Below are 15,742 nucleotides of genomic sequence, written 5' to 3' on the forward strand. Positions count from 1 at the left end.
ATTATGTGAACTGCCTTCGAGCAGGAGACAGTGTTGTGACCGCTCTTTAAGAAACCCCGTATTGCGATCTAGAGTGTGTATGTGTCTTGCTTTGGGCAATCAGGACCTATTTGGGATACTGCTGGATTACTGTCTGCCTCACTCCCTGCTCCACAGTCTCTCTGCCTGAGCTAGGAAGTTGAAGAAACACACCCACACGCTAGGTTGTTGGTGTTGGGGGACAAACTGAGACCACTCGTTCTGAGGTGGCTTGGAACTTTGTGGCCTCCGTGACAACTGTGGGGCTGTCCCAACATGTCAGCAGACCAACACTTGTGTTTGACCACAATCTGAATCTGGTCTTCCCAACTGGGCAGGAAGAGAGTGATCTTAAGGTGAATAATATTAATGCCAATTCCTTGTAATGGTCAAATCATTTCCTGCTGGGATTTAGACTTTTAGCAGCTTCTCCCCTCCACAAAGATGGGGGACCTATTAGAATGGCTTGCCTTTGGAGGCCGGTGGAACCAATTGGCTTCCAAAAGACTGGGAGATTTTGCTATTGATATGTCTGGCACTCCTCTTGAAGCCATGGCTGATCTGTGCAACATGCAGGTTTTAGAAGTAAGTAAATAAGAACTACTTTGCTGTCCATAACAATCTCTCTGAGTGAAAAATACTTCCAGCTGTGTCTAATGTATCTGTTTTAACTACAGAGCAGAGCAGGGAGAGATTAGGGCTCCTCAAAAAAAGAGGTGTTATTGGAAAGGAGACACACCTTTAATAATGCTATTTAACTTTTCATGTAAAAGTTAAAACTGTAGAGAATACACATTGCAATGACATGTTGTCTCCCAACTTGCGATTGGATGGCAGCACCCACTGTCATGGGACTATTGACCACTACTGTAACTCTGTGCTAAGCACAGTTCTACAGCTTTAGTCTGTCAACAAGATATATGTATTTGTTCTCCTTTTCAAAGGTTAACATAGCTGGGGAGAAGTTGGTGCCTGAGTATAAACCACAGTTAACTAAAACCTGAGTGTTCACTGTAACTTGGCAACCAACAATTTCATTCAACTGAAAGCAGTTTGGAACATTTTTTTCTATTAACACCTAATTTTGCAAAATCACCTCACACCACCAAGGTACCACAAATAGTACAGCAAAGTGATATAAAGGCAAATTAACCCAGTGCATTGCAGTTTTATTATTGGTGTATACGATAAACTATTATTTTCTTAATACAGTTGTTGTTCTTTGTAGTGGCAAATCAACAGTGGACATGCTTCTGCTACTCCCTCAAATGCCAGCAGTACAACATCCACTCCCTCCAGTCCTACCATTAATAGTGCTGCTGGATATGATGGGAAAACACCTGTTCCACCTATGATTGATCTGTCCTCAACAATGGGTGGCTCCTATACACTGCCTTCTCTTCCTGATGTAAGATGGATATTGCACTATGTTTTGTATCTTGACTTCTTGAAAGCTTTATTACTTTCATGTTTTGAATTGGCAGATAGGGAATGTGACAGTTTACACAGAAAACAGTCTAGTCCACAAATCAATAGTATGTCATATTCCACCAGTTTATATAGAAGTAACTGGGGCTTATGTTAGTATGATTTTGCCTGTTTGCCCTTATTTTCTTTTGGTGCTAAGAGCAGAGCTAAGAGCCTATGTTTTATGTGGTTATAGTCTAAGACCTTTTCATATGTACAAACACTCAAAAAAGAATTCTGTGGGAAATTCTGACATTAAGCCACTTTGTAGTTACTTCTTCATCTGATAGATATATTAAAGAAAAGCCCGGAGTTTCCTAACTCCATAAAATTGGTTCTTGCCTAGAGTTATTCCCTTAGCAGAACATGCACCCCTCTGCCAAGTTATCCGTGGGCTGTCCATACACGTCCCCTCCCTATAGAGCTATGGGGCTAGCCAGCTTGCCTGGATGATTTGTAGGCTGAGCACTTGTAAAGGTCTGGCAGTTGTTGTGAAATCAAACAGCTATATTCAGTGTTGAGCACTGTATGTAGCCTAGTTAAGCCTATTTATAATATATATATTCAGGTCCTGATGGAGATGGATTTTGTTTTTGTTTTTTTTTAAATGTTTTTATTAATTTTACAGGATACAGAGATACAGAAAAGAAAAACAGATAAAAGAAAAAGAATATAAAAGTTTCAAATTTCCGTAATCCTTTTATCAAATCTACTGGACTTCCCCACATCCTCCAGACCTTGCATTATTTATAATACAAACTTCAGCAATTTGTCATCTTATTTCATAACTTATTGTATCTTTCAATTTATCATGTTATCAAATTCCAAATATTGTACACCAATTCTTATATATTTTAATTAAAACACAATAAAATTATTTCCTAATTCCACCTCAAATTTCTTGTACCTTAATTTTCATTTCACCTAATTGCTATTGCTGGGGCTAAGATTTCCTAAATGGTGCATTTTCTTAGCATTCATACAACTTATAATGTTTTTGTAGATAGTCCTTAAATTTTTTCCAGTCCTCTTCCATTGCTTCTTCTCCTGATGGAGATGGATTTTGGATTAAATCTGTAAATTAAAATTTAAACCTTCTGTCCCATGTGTGTGGGAGAAATATGAGAGGAAACAGGCCATGAAGCTCTTTTTTAGCAGTTAAAAAACACTTGGAGGAGGAATTAATTAGTACTGAAGGATGTGTCTTTCCTCAAATCCTAATGAACTAACCAGAAAAGACATTTTGAGATGCAAAGAGGACAGAGCTCTTAACAGGTTAAAGTATTGGTGGGGAACTTGTGGTCCCTGGTCGAATTTCTTGCAGCAGATTTCCCCAAGGGAATGCATCTCTCAACAGCAAAATAGGATTTCTTTCCCCAGCTTAAAGCAAAGGGTGGGGGCAAGCATCCTTTGAGCCTAATCCCCCCCCAACCCACTGCTCCCAATGGCCATCCAACAGAGGCAGGATTTGCACCTACACAGCCCTTTGTGTCTTCTCGTATTTTGAAGATTTTTTCCCCTTAAAAAAATTAAACCAGTACTTTTCTGCATTTCTAGTTTTCCCCAGGTATGCAAACACCCTTGCTGGTCACCAGAGCATTATATGTATGCTGCATTTGTTTGTTTTACCTGTTGCAGTCTTGAAATGAGTGAGTAATGAAAAGTGGTGGCATTTAGCATCTCTGGCCTAACTATCTCTTAATTGTTTTAAGATCGACTGTGCAGGAAGCATTTCACTGGAAAGCATTGGGAGGAGAGAGGGAATTGTTGAGCAGAGCCAACCCAAACCTCCTTCACGCAAAACTGTCCAGTCCCCAAATTCATCAGTGCCATCTCCAGGCCTTTCAGGTATGGCTATTATTTATTAATAAACTCCTAATATTCTGATAAAATGGATTGCTGTTGGTGGGTTATTCTCTTGTCCCAAAATTGATTAATCACCGGCTCTGGATAGATTTGTATTTCCCCTAAAGGAGCAGGTATGTAGGCTGGCTGTGCCCTTGATCCAGTGCTATCACTGAAGGCCCAGGTAGCTTCAGTCGCTATGGCTGGCTCACCAGTTAGTCTTTCCTAGATTAAGAGAGCCTGACAAGAGTCATTCACACTCTGATAACTATTGGTGTTTAAAGTTAGCACTCTTAGAAGCTGAGCAGAACACTGGATCCCTGTTGAAAGAGCACATTTCAGCCTGGATGTAATCACACTGACTCCTTGAATTGAGGAAAATATGAAAGCTACATTTCTTGCAAGAAGTACGTGCTTGATAGGAAAGATCCTAGTTATAATTAACTAAGGTGGAGATGCAATGAATCACGCTTGCTCTTTCATCCCACAAGCCATGAATGTGGCCTTGAGATAAAATATTTCTCATCCCTATTCAGGGATGTCCCCATGCATCTTCTTATCTGTAGCTCAGGGGGCTCTGGGCACTTACTTTTGCTGTTCATAATTTATTTCCCTTGATTTCTTCTGCAGTATTGGGGTAGTGGAGTGGAAATCAAAATAACGCTTAACTACATCTTAAGATCATGTGATCAACTTAACGGAAGTTTTTAATTCTATATAAAATAAGTTTTTTGACAAGATTTTTTAAAAAATTCAGGTGCGGTGGTCCATCCTCCAATTCGTTCACCCAGTGCCTCTAGTGTTGGAAGTCGAGGCAGGTAAGCAAAAATAATAGGTTCTGAAAAAACTGTAAGTGTGAATTATCCAATTAAGATGTTTTTAAGTACTGTTTCTGGGGGACAGGAGGCGGGCAGGTGTGGAGGATTCCCTGGTCCTGAATGGGGTAACTGTGCCCCTGAAGGACCAGGTGCACAGCCTGGGAGTCATTTTGGACTCACAGCTGTCCATGGAGGCACAGGTTAAATCCGTGTGCAGGGCAGCTGTGTACCAGCTCCATCTGGTACGCAGGCTGAGACCCTATCTGCCTGCGGACTGCCTCGCCAGAGTGGTGCATGCTCTGGTTATCTCCCGCTTGGACTACTGCAATGCGCTCTACGTGGGGCTACCTTTGAAGGTGACCCGGAAACTACAACTAATCCAGAACGCAGCAGCCAGACTGGTGACTGGGAGCGGCCACCGAGACCATATAACACCGGTCTTGAAAAACCTACATTGGCTCCCAGTACGTTTCCGAGCACAATTCAAAGTGTTGGTGCTGACCTTTAAAGCCCTAAACGGCCTTGGTCCAGTATACCTGAAGGAGCGTCTCCACCCCCATTGTTCTACCCGGACACTGAGGTCCAGCACCGAGGGCCTTCTGGCGGTTCCCTCACTGCGAGAAGCCAAGTTACAGAGAACCAGGCAGAGGGCCTTCTCGGTAGTGGCGCCCTCCCTGTGGAACGCCCTCCCACCAGATGTCAAAGAGAACAACAACAACCAGACTTTTAGAAGACATCTGAAGGCAGCCCTGTTTAGGGAAGCTTTTAATGTTTAATGTATCACAGTATTTTAATATTCTTTTGGAAGCCGCCGAGAGTGGCTGGGGAAACCCAGCCAGATGGGCGGGGTATAAATAATAAATAATTATTATTATTATTATTATTTATCTGGCAGTACAGAAATCTAAGAAACTGAAGATGGGTGCTGGTTATCATTTGTTTCTTGCATCTTGCAGATAAATGTTAGTTCCATCCCTTTTTTGTAGTTGAACTTGATGGAGAAGAATATTTTTGTTTTTTTTAATGTAACTATCCACTTAAAGCACTTGATTTTTTGTGTTGTCATGGCTGAAACACAAACTTTGAATGATCAAATGTGGAAAAAATACCACAGACTGGTTCATACAATGATGATGTACCCTCTTCAAATTATCTAGAACATGTCACAATTTGTTTTAGTCTTGCTTGATCTTTTATCCTCTTCCCCACTACTTCTTCCTTTTACAGCTCTGGCTCTTCTAGCAGACCATCAGGTGCAGATTCAACCCAGCGAGTCCCTGTGGTCATGTTGGAGCCTATCAGAATAAAACAAGAGTCTGGTGTGCCAAGTGAACACTATGATTTCCCTGTTGTAATAGTGAAGCAAGAAACAGATGAAGAATCCCGGAAGCAAAATGTAATCAAAGTTATAAAAATAGTCTCTAAATTTGGGAGGGTAATTCTTAAGTTGGCTGAGTTGTTACTGTTCTACTCAGGATTTATATTATGCTAGAATACAAAGGAAAACTTCTACGTTCTTCATGCTGATCTGGGAAATCATAGAGCACTCATGCTGTCTACTCTTTCGCACTCAAGAACTAAATGTTCAGGGTTTTTTTAAAATACTGGAAGCTCTTTCTAAAGCCATAAATTTATCCAGTTATAGTAGTTGATGCAATTAGCTAGACCCTTACTGCAGAACAGGCATGACTGTGTGCATTTTTATACACACATGTATATAACAATTTTACATTCTTTTCAGGCTGCATACTTTTTTCTTTTTCCCTACAGACTAGGTTTCCAGGAAATTTACTTACCTCAATGTTGTTGAATAACAATCGCAATCGCTCATCTGAAGCAACCGTCTTGAGAACAGAAGCACCAGACAGTACAGGTGACCAACCATCTAATGGCAAGGCAGCATGGATAGGAACACCTCATGTTGGAGAAAGCAGGAAAGATGATGACCCCAATGAAGACTGGTGTGCAGTGTGTCAGAACGGAGGAGAGCTTTTGTGTTGTGATAAATGTCCTAAAGTGTTCCACCTTACTTGTCATGTTCCCACACTCAGGAATTTTCCAAGGTAAAATCAATTAGACTATAAATCATTAGCTCAGACCTTCATTCTTTTTATATATACAGTCATTTTCTAATTTTAAAGCTAATCAGGAGCCATCAGTAGTTCAGATTGTGGATGTGTGAAACGACATACCTGTTACAGTTGTGGTGCCACAGTTTTGCATTGTGATTCCTAAAAAAGTGCTCCAGTGTTCCATTCTCCATTCTTGTTCGTATTTATTTAGTCTGAGGAGTGCTATTGATCTAGTACTGCATTTGTTCTGTGTTATTGTTTGTCATGTTTGAAATATTTTTTGTGGTATGTTATACAACTTCAGCTATTTTAACAGAATTATTCTGAAAATGTAAACATGAGATCTATCTATCTATCTATCTATCTATCTATCTATCTGTCTGTCTGTCTATCTTATCTATCTATTAAATTTGTATACCACCCTTCATCCAAATATCTCAGAGCCACTTCTGGGCTCAAATAGCCTCTCTTACAATTGCATATGCAAACACACAGAATTTACAGTTGCAATGAAATGCACATCTTCTTCTGATATAGTACCATTGCAAAATGATTTTACCTAGTTAAGAAGCAGGAAGGAGCACTCCTTCCTGTTTTTTAAGCTATTAAGATCCTTCAAAGGAGAAAGATGTGTTTTTCGATGGTAAATAGAGGCAAAATTTTGTTTTTCAGGAGCGCTGTTGTAGGAGAAAAGTTCTCTGAATATATGCATGTACGTGTGTCTGCTTCTCTGTGCATACATATATGTGTTACCACCTGTGGCATGCTAACTCAGATCAAAATAAGTTAGTCACCCAGTTACAGAGTATAATGTATCCAAATAAGAAAGGCTGAGGGAGACATTTTGCGCACTAAGAAAATGCTTTTGGAGAGAAATTTCTGTTTTCTCCAGTGGTTGTGATCTGTCCAATGCTTCTAATTATAGGGGTCTCTTCCGTTTTGCTGTTAATCAAGAACAGCACAATATTAAGGGCAATGCTTAACCTTCCCCATTTACTTCCCTGTTTTTAAACCACAATATGCCTGTGATTTGTAATGCATAATAGACTTTCTATTGCTTCTTTCTATTGCTTCCTTTGACAATGGCAGCAGTTTTGGTACTTACTGGCAGCTAACATTTCATCCACGCTTTTTTAAGGTACTGATGAGAAGACAGTTTTAGCAAGGGCCACTTTGTTGAAGCCAGTGGGAAATGGCAAGCCACATTCCTTCGATCTTCAGAGAAGCCTCCCAGCAAGTTCCTCCCACCAATGTAGTACTTTGCTTTTGGTGAGAAGGGAGAACAATAGATTCAAGAGAATGTTGCATAGCCGTGGCCTACATGCTTATAATTCTGAGAAGAAGGAAGCAAGTCTAACTGAGAGGAGAGAAATAGGAGGCACCGGGAAGACAATAATTTTAATAGAGAGCAAGCCTCACACTTCCTTCTAAGTCCCTTAAGTGTTCATATGTACCCTTAGATTTTCTTTCTGATAATGAGATGACAAATGGTGCTTGGGTGAAGAAATTCAAAAATTGCAGAAGGCAAGGCCTTTCTTTTATCAGTTGACTTCATCTCAGCCTCAGTATTTTCTAAAACTCATTATAGATAACAGATAAGAGTTTGCTTAGAAACATTCAGAACTTGGATTGATGCATGTTTGTCTTCTCTTTTTTTAGCGGAGAATGGATTTGTACATTCTGCCGCGATTTGTTCAAGCCAGAAATGGAATATGATTGTGATGGCCCAAGTCATGTGACTGAAGAAAAAAGAAAACTGGAAGGCAATATGGGATTGCCACCTATGGATCAGAGGGTGAGAGTATAGTCATTGAAATGCATTGTGCATGGTGAATACACCTTGAAAAATGCCATGGTAGTAATAAAATTATTATACCCCTGTAATTTCTTAGTAAGTAGTGAGAACTTGAGAATATGTCCTAAATACATCTTACACCTGGATTCTGCTCTGGTCATGGCCTTTTCGATACCAGAAGTTTGTAGTATCTTACTGAACACATATTAACACTTCACTCTTGCAAACAGGAAGGTGTGGACAAATGAGACCCATGATGCTGCTTCTTGAGTTTAAACCTCACTTGAAATCAGAGCAGTTTGATCCTCAGGCAGGTTTTTACTCCTGAGTTTCCTTTACTTCGAAAGTGGTTTGAAGATCAAGTAAATGTGTGTCAGGTGTGGAGTATTTGAGTTGTTATGCCCACATTTTCTTTGTAATTTTAGGAAGCACGCTAATTAATTAGCAGAACTATTCTTTGAGGTATATGTAGTAGCATGAACAAATAGCCTCACTAAGCATGAACAGATGAGCCTGCATGTATTCAGAGGAAAAATCACAGCCCTCCTGTCCTGTTCCTGCTATACTATGTAGTGCTAAGATATGGTTTGACTTAATGTACCAACCCGAAGCTCATATCTTACCTCCCCTAGGGACAAATCATGAGCTGTAGCCAAGTTTGTTCTTGGCTTTCCACTTGTGGTTTCTCTGTGGAAGACAAACCATGATCCTGTTTTTCAGACATAATGCTAACTCAAACCATGGATTCACTCTGGATAACACAGCAGCAACAGGACCAGGGGAAGAGTGAAGCCACCACAATTTTTCCTCTTGAGTTCCTGCAAACTGTGTCTGCAGTCCATTTTGTCAGTACATCTTGAAAATTATGTACTGGTGGCAAAAAAGGCCAGTGAAGTGTTGGGTTGAAATAAACAACAGACGAGTGGTGGGTGTCATATGGGAGGCATCTCCCGAGCACGTCTCGGGGAGTCTCTTTTATTGAATATTACAGCATTGCCACATATGTGCTTGTTGCTGATTGGTTAACACAAGTACAAAGTAAAGGTTACATATAGACATTAATCATCAATAGATTAAAGGGTGGGAAAGGGAACACAGAATTGGACAGGCGTGAAAGCCTCCTTGTGATTGATATAGCAAGACTTAAACAATTACTCGGTGATTAATATATGGCATTCATCCATAGATGTGGTCAACCAAGCACTAAGAACAGGTCAGACTAAGAACAAGTCAGAATGCAATGTTTTCATGAATTCATGGTGAACTGAACATTCTAGGGTGATGTGCAGAAACAAAACTTTCCTTCAGTGAAGGAAAAGTTGACTAGGAGGGTGGGAGTGGATCTCACAATGTCTGAATTTCAGCACTGTCTTCTGTAGCCTCAGAAAAATGCAGTGTGGCTGTTCTAGCTCTTCAAGGTGGTACTCTGTGTAACTGAAATCATTTATCTTTTCTGTTGTGCAGAAGTGTGAAAGATTACTACTGTACCTTTACTGCCACGAAATGAGCCTTGCTTTTCAAGATCCAGTTCCTCCCACGGTATGATGGTCATTTTATTTGCCGCTAACATTCTGTGAGGATTGTGTTGGCATTCATTACTGGTCAGATATTATATTCATGCTTCAATGCAGTATATAATTTCAACAGAGAGAGACGAAATGCTGATGTAAAAGCAGCATGCCATTTGAGTCTCATATTTGAGTACAGTTGTTAACTGGCAATTTTTATTGAAGTACATTTATTAATGCAGTAGTTCAGTGTCTGATCTTCTTGCAGTTTTTTATTAGTTACTGCATGTCATTGAAGTAAATGCTACCAAGAGCCATCCATTATGTGTTTTACTATGCAGCGTGTTTAGAGATACATAACAATGCATAAGCAGTGTAATAAAAGGGAAAAGAGAGCACCCCTTTCCAAAAATGTAGGGTGGAACCTTTTCTAGACTTTATTTTTCTGCAGAAAAATTTCCATTTCCAAAGTTAATTAGTAACAATGAATGAATGCCATCTGTAAATACTGTGGGTTGTATCTAATGCTAATCATGAGCATAATTACATTTACACATCATAACTTTCACCATCCTCCCGAAGAAAGTTTCCCAAAACTATTCTCCAGAAGGTCTCCCAATCCTCCGCATCTGATTTTGAGGGCATGCCAGGAGCTTGAGGGGAATAGGAGAGGGAGACAAATTTCTGCTGCATGCACAGATGTGTGTGTGGAGCTCCAGCATTTGTAACAGCCCAGTAATAGGCAGGCTTGGCAGTTTCAAAATGTTTAGGTTAGTTTACACAATAAAAACGAAGCACTCCATAGACACCTTCCACTTACTTTGAAGTTCCTATGCAATTGAACTAGAGCAGGATGTCCTGTGTAAATAGGAGCCATTATCCGTATGCTGTCATTGGCTCAGTTGCAACAGCAAATTGATCAAAAGATAAGCCACCTTGTTCTGAGGCAGGTATTAGGAGTGTGCTAGAGCAATAAATAGCATTGTACATCCTGTGCTGGGACCAAAATAGAGATAATAAAAGATTGAAACCCAGCTCTCTGACATTTCTCCTGGTATAGGGGATGTGTTTGTGCTTTGCTGTGATTTTACAGAGATACAGTGGTGCCCCGCAAGACGAATGTCTCGCAAAACGAAAAACCCGCTAGACGAAAGGGTTTTCCGTTTTTTGAGGCGCTTCGCAAGACGAATTTCCCTATGGGCTTGCTTCGCAATATGAAAACGTCTTACGAGTCTTGCGAGTGTTTTCCCTCCCCCCCCTTTTTCTAAGCCGCTAATAGCGCTAATCCGCTAAGCCGCTAATAGGGATGCTTCGCAAGACGAAAAAACCGCTAGACGAAGAGACTCGCGGAACGGATTATTTTCGTCTTGCGAGGCACCACTGTAGCCTGCAATGTGCTGCTAAATGCAGTTTCTGTGGAAACTTATTTCCAGTTAGCTTATCTAGATTTTCATTATGACACTATCTTAAATAGGAAATTGAATCTAAGAATTTGTGTATGTTAGATGAATAATATGCCTTTTAGAGACATTGCAATAACTGCTGTTTACAGTATATATATTCCCTCCAATTATTTTCAATAAGATAGAAAGATTGCTCTCTCCATTCATAGCAGGAGTCATTTGCTTAAGATCTGCACAGTAGATGTTCGCTTTCCCAGATAATGCCACAAGAAGTATGCTAATGTATTACTGAGAATATTCATCTATTTCTTTCTAGGTGCCTGACTACTACAAAATAATTAAGAAGCCAATGGACTTGTCAACCATCAAAAATAGATTGCAACTGCATCATCCATTGTACACAAAACCAGAAGATGTTGTAGCTGATTTCAGACTGATCTTTCAAAACTGTGCTGAATTTAATGAGGTCAGAAAAGACTGTAGTGTGTGTGTGTGTGTGTGTGTGTGTGTGTGTTTCTAGGAAGGTACCATTGTTACCAAAGTCTAACTGTGGATTCTGTAATAGTTTGCAGAGTCACATAGCTGGTAATTTATATGCAGAATATAATTATAGGTCCCTTTCTTTAGCAGTGTCTGGCCTGCATTGGAGTTGAGATATGATACTAGGTGACAGTTAAATCATATAAATTTCCTTACACATTGAACAGTACAGAATATTTGCATGGGGGAGAGAAATGAGGAATACTCAGCAGAAGTAATATTGTACTCTGAGATAAGGTTGTTAGATCTCTCTTCTACTGCTGTAAGTCACTGTGTGTGAACAAACTCTCTCTTAGCCAAGAAGTGATAGAAAGTACCAAAGCGCTAACTAAGGTGCTAACATATTGTTGCATACTAGTTTTATACTACAAATGCTACTGTCAACTGTATCACAGTCACATCGTATTTTGATTTGTTAAAGTGTTGATTGAGTCCTTGAATTTTAGTTTGAGTAAGATGAATTTTATTCAACTAAAATTATTAGTAATTGTCAGGGGCTCAGGAGCAGAGGCACAGGGAAGATGGGAAATGGAGAGCGAGGGCGAGGAATCAGAGGGCAGTGTAGGAGGAGACAGTGGTCCGAGGGATTCCATAAGCCTCTCCAGCGAATCGGAAGATTCACAGAAGGGAGCGCCAGTGGCCAGGGGTAGGGGGGTCCCAAGGGGAACGCCCCAGGAGCAAGGGGGGAGCAGGGACTCCCAGAGTAGTAGTTGGAGATCAGGACCAGCTTCCCCACCAGAGCAGAGTGGGGGGAAGGGTCCCAGGCATCGGGACCAGTACTTCCCCCACCAGGGAGAGAAGACGAGGCAGAGCTGACCACGCCTTCCTCGGAGAGTCGTACAACGGAGGGGAGGTCAGATCCGGCCAGTGTCACGGAAGAGGGAAGCAGTGATAGAAGCAGTGTAACGGTTAGGAGAAAGGTCACTGGGTTGGCGCGAGAAGCAAGTTCAAATGTACAGGAGCGCGGGACAGCAGAGAGTGAGGATTGGGAACCAGGTCCTAAAGCACGCCGGAGGCAAGGGGAGGAGCTAAGCGACTCAGCGTCGGAAGAGTCCAGGAAGGGCAATGCCCCAGAGGGCAGGAGGACCCAGAGGAGGAGAGAGCAGCGCAGAAGGTGGAGCAGGGCTAGGATCTTAAACTGGTGCGGAAGGGGAAGTGATTCAGATAGGACTTCGCCGATCTAGAGTCTAGACGTAGGGTTGCACGCTCTGGCTTTAAAATGGAAACTATACTTCAATAAAGACTTTTGTACATAATATCAGCCTGGCGTTGGTCCTCTGTGAGCTGGGACCTAGAGGCAGCCCTGACAGTAATGTTTGTGTGTTCAAGTTGATTTACTTTGGTGTTTGACTTACCCATTTTTTTTATATGGGACTGCAAATATAAAACCTATGATATGTTGAATTTCCCCAACAGCCTGATTCAGAAGTGGCTGATGCTGGCATGAAACTGGAAGCTTATTTTGAGGAACTGCTGAAGAACCTTTTTCCAGAAAGAAAATTCCCTGCCCAGCCTTATTGCCGTGCTGATAGAGATAGTCCCAACTCAACAGATGACTCTGATGATGACTTTGTACAGCCACGGAAAAAACGTCTCAAATGGGAAGAACGCCAGTTTGTAAAATGAACTGGATATAGGCACTGCTAAAGATTTTTTTTCCATAAATATTTATCAACATTCATTTTTGTGAGGGCATTTTATGAGCACGTTGACATCTACAGATTTGGACATTCACTGGGAGTCCTACCTTGGTACAAATTTGCCAAGAAGTGAGGCATGTAGGAGACATTAGAAAAAATCTATAAAATTTACCCTTGGTTTTTAGAATTCATTCTGCCACCACTCTAAAGTGACAACTGTTCAAATCTTTTATTTAGAAAGGATTTGTAAAAATTAAACTAAAGTTAGAAACAAATTTAATGTGTAGATTTCAGGAAAATGTGAGCTTACCAGAAATTAATTTACCAACGACATGTGGCTGGCCATAATCTCAGTTCTTTGTACTGTACATAACTGTTAGCCACTGAGAAGAGAAAAGCACATGCTCAGATATTGGCCTAGGATACAATGGAATTGTCATTGCCCGCAGAGAGCTACTTGTGCTCTGAAATGTAAGGAGTGGGGAGATGAATTAAAGTACTTTGAAAATGGACTTTTGAGTGTCTTGCTGTGCTCATATGGAGAGAAATTTTATACAATTGGTTGTAATTTCCTGCTGGCCAGCATTGCATGTATTTCTAAACATTAATCTAGCAATGGAAGTATTAAGGTTGAATTTCATCTTTATAGTTTATCCTATTTTACACCTACCGAGGGAGCTAGAAGGAAACCTCCCTCTGCTGCTTTTATTAGAATGTGTGGTCTGCTGCCATAAGCTGGTTTGGAATTTTTCATTAGAATCATACTGATTTACTCATTAAAGTATACTGTGTGATGCTTTCCTGAATGATTACAAAGAGGAAGATCATGTCTTTAAATTTACGGTGGTGCCCCGCAAGACGAATGCCTCGCAAGACGGAAAACCCGCTAGACGAAAGGGTTTTCCGTTTTGGAGGTGCTTCGCAAAACGAATTTCCTATGGGCTTGCGAAAATGTCTTGCGAATTCCTGCGGGTTTTTTTCCCTCCCCCCTCTTTTTCTAAGCCGCTTATCAGCTGATCCGCTAAGCCGCTTAACAGCTGATCCGCTAAGCCGCTTAACAGCTGATCCGCTAAGCCGCTAATAGCGCTAAGCCGCTAATGGGCTTGCTTCGCAAGACGAAAAAACCGCAAGACAAAGAGACGGATTCTTTTCGTCTTGCGAGGCACCACTGTATCCTCACTTCAAATTTTGAGTGCCATCAAAATCAGCATTGAAATGTGAACTAATAACAAGTGTAAACTGCACTTGCACAATATGAAATTACTTTTAAATGAATGCCATGAGGAAATTCCATGGAATAATTTTTATTCTAGACAAAACTTGCCCCTATTCCTGATAACAGGGATGACAGCATCTGGTTTAGCTTCCACCACAATTCCCTTCATTCATCCTTTTAACTTAATTTGGCCTAAATAAGTGAATGACCACTATTCACTTCCAGAGGTCAGGGAAGTAAACTCACCCATTTGACACTACTGGAGGTGCCAAGCTCTCATGAGAGGGAGCCTGCAGAGGCATTCAATGTGTGGCAGTGTAGTAAGATTCTTCCCTTCACTTCAGTTCCCCAACTGCTAAAGAAGAATAAGATTACAGATAAGTTAAATGAATTATTTGCATTTGTCTTCACAACGGAATATACAGGGCAGATCCCAGTGCCTGAACTAATCTTTGCAGGAGGCGAGTCTGAGCAACAGAAGGTTGCTGCTGATACTAAAGTGTTCGTTTTTGTTAAAATAAAAGATATAATGAAGAGCTCTTAAAAGGATCTCTCCAAGCTGAGTGAACAGGCGGTAAAATGGCAAATGCAGTTCAATGTAAACAAGTCCAAAGTAATGCATGTTGGGGCAAAAAATTCTTAATTTCACATATATGTTCATGGGGTCTGAATTGGTGGTGATTAGCCAGAAAGAAGACCTTGGGGGTGAAGTAGACAGTTCAATGAAGTTTTTGTCCCACTATGAGGCAGCTGTGAAAAAGTAAAATGCCATGCGAGGATCACTAGGAGAGGAATTGAAAACTGTTGATATAATGCCATTCTACAAATCTCTTACGTGGCTGCATTTGGAATGTTGTGTACAATTCTGGTTGTCTCGCCTCAAAGGATGTACTGTAGAGTTGGAAAAGGTTCAGAAAAGGGCAATCAAAATGATCAAAGGAATGGAAAAGTTCCCCTATATAGTATGTTGGACATTTTAGTTTAAAGAAAAGGCAAGTAAGAGGTGACACAATAGAAATTTATAAAATCATGCATGGCATGGAGAAACAGGAGAAGATTTTCTCCCTCTCTCAAAACACTAAACTCATGAATGTCCAGTGAAGCTGAACATTTGAAGATTGAAGACAGATAAAAGGAAGTATTTCTTCATGCTGTGCATAAACTCTAGGACTCACTTCCTACAGGAGCTACTAACATCTGCATACATAGAGTGCCAACACCTACCTGAGGAACAGAAAAATTATTTTAATGAGTTTACGTATCTGCCATCAGTGGGCTCATACAGCATGTTCTGCCATGTGCATATAGTGACTTGAATGAATGGGGGACAAGACATTTGCGCACATCACAGAGCCTTCTCAAGCCTGGATATAGCATGATGTTGGGCACATTTTTTAAAAAAACAACTTACCACATGGGG

General features: G+C 40.7%; 1 protein-coding gene across 2 annotated transcripts in view; it reads left to right on the forward strand.

Moving 5' to 3' along the window:
- Window positions 1-13,618, forward strand: part of TRIM24 (tripartite motif containing 24) — a 48,846-nt gene extending 35,228 nt beyond the window's left edge. For both annotated transcript variants that reach the window (XM_081878850.1, XM_081878851.1), the window contains exons 11-19: window positions 1,247-1,426; window positions 3,198-3,333; window positions 4,088-4,148; window positions 5,376-5,544; window positions 5,919-6,211; window positions 7,880-8,015; window positions 9,480-9,554; window positions 11,243-11,392; window positions 12,883-13,618. In XM_081878850.1, coding sequence (XP_081734976.1) covers window positions 1,247-1,426; window positions 3,198-3,333; window positions 4,088-4,148; window positions 5,376-5,544; window positions 5,919-6,211; window positions 7,880-8,015; window positions 9,480-9,554; window positions 11,243-11,392; window positions 12,883-13,092 — 1,410 coding nt within the window. In that variant the 3' untranslated portion in view covers window positions 13,093-13,618. The remainder of the gene's footprint in view (window positions 1-1,246; window positions 1,427-3,197; window positions 3,334-4,087; window positions 4,149-5,375; window positions 5,545-5,918; window positions 6,212-7,879; window positions 8,016-9,479; window positions 9,555-11,242; window positions 11,393-12,882) is intronic.
- Window positions 13,619-15,742: the final 2,124 nt, after the last annotated feature.

The sequence above is a fragment of the Podarcis erhardii genome (assembly GCF_964252035.2).
Source record: "Podarcis erhardii genome assembly, chromosome: 10".
NCBI lineage: Eukaryota > Metazoa > Chordata > Lepidosauria > Squamata > Lacertidae > Podarcis > Podarcis erhardii.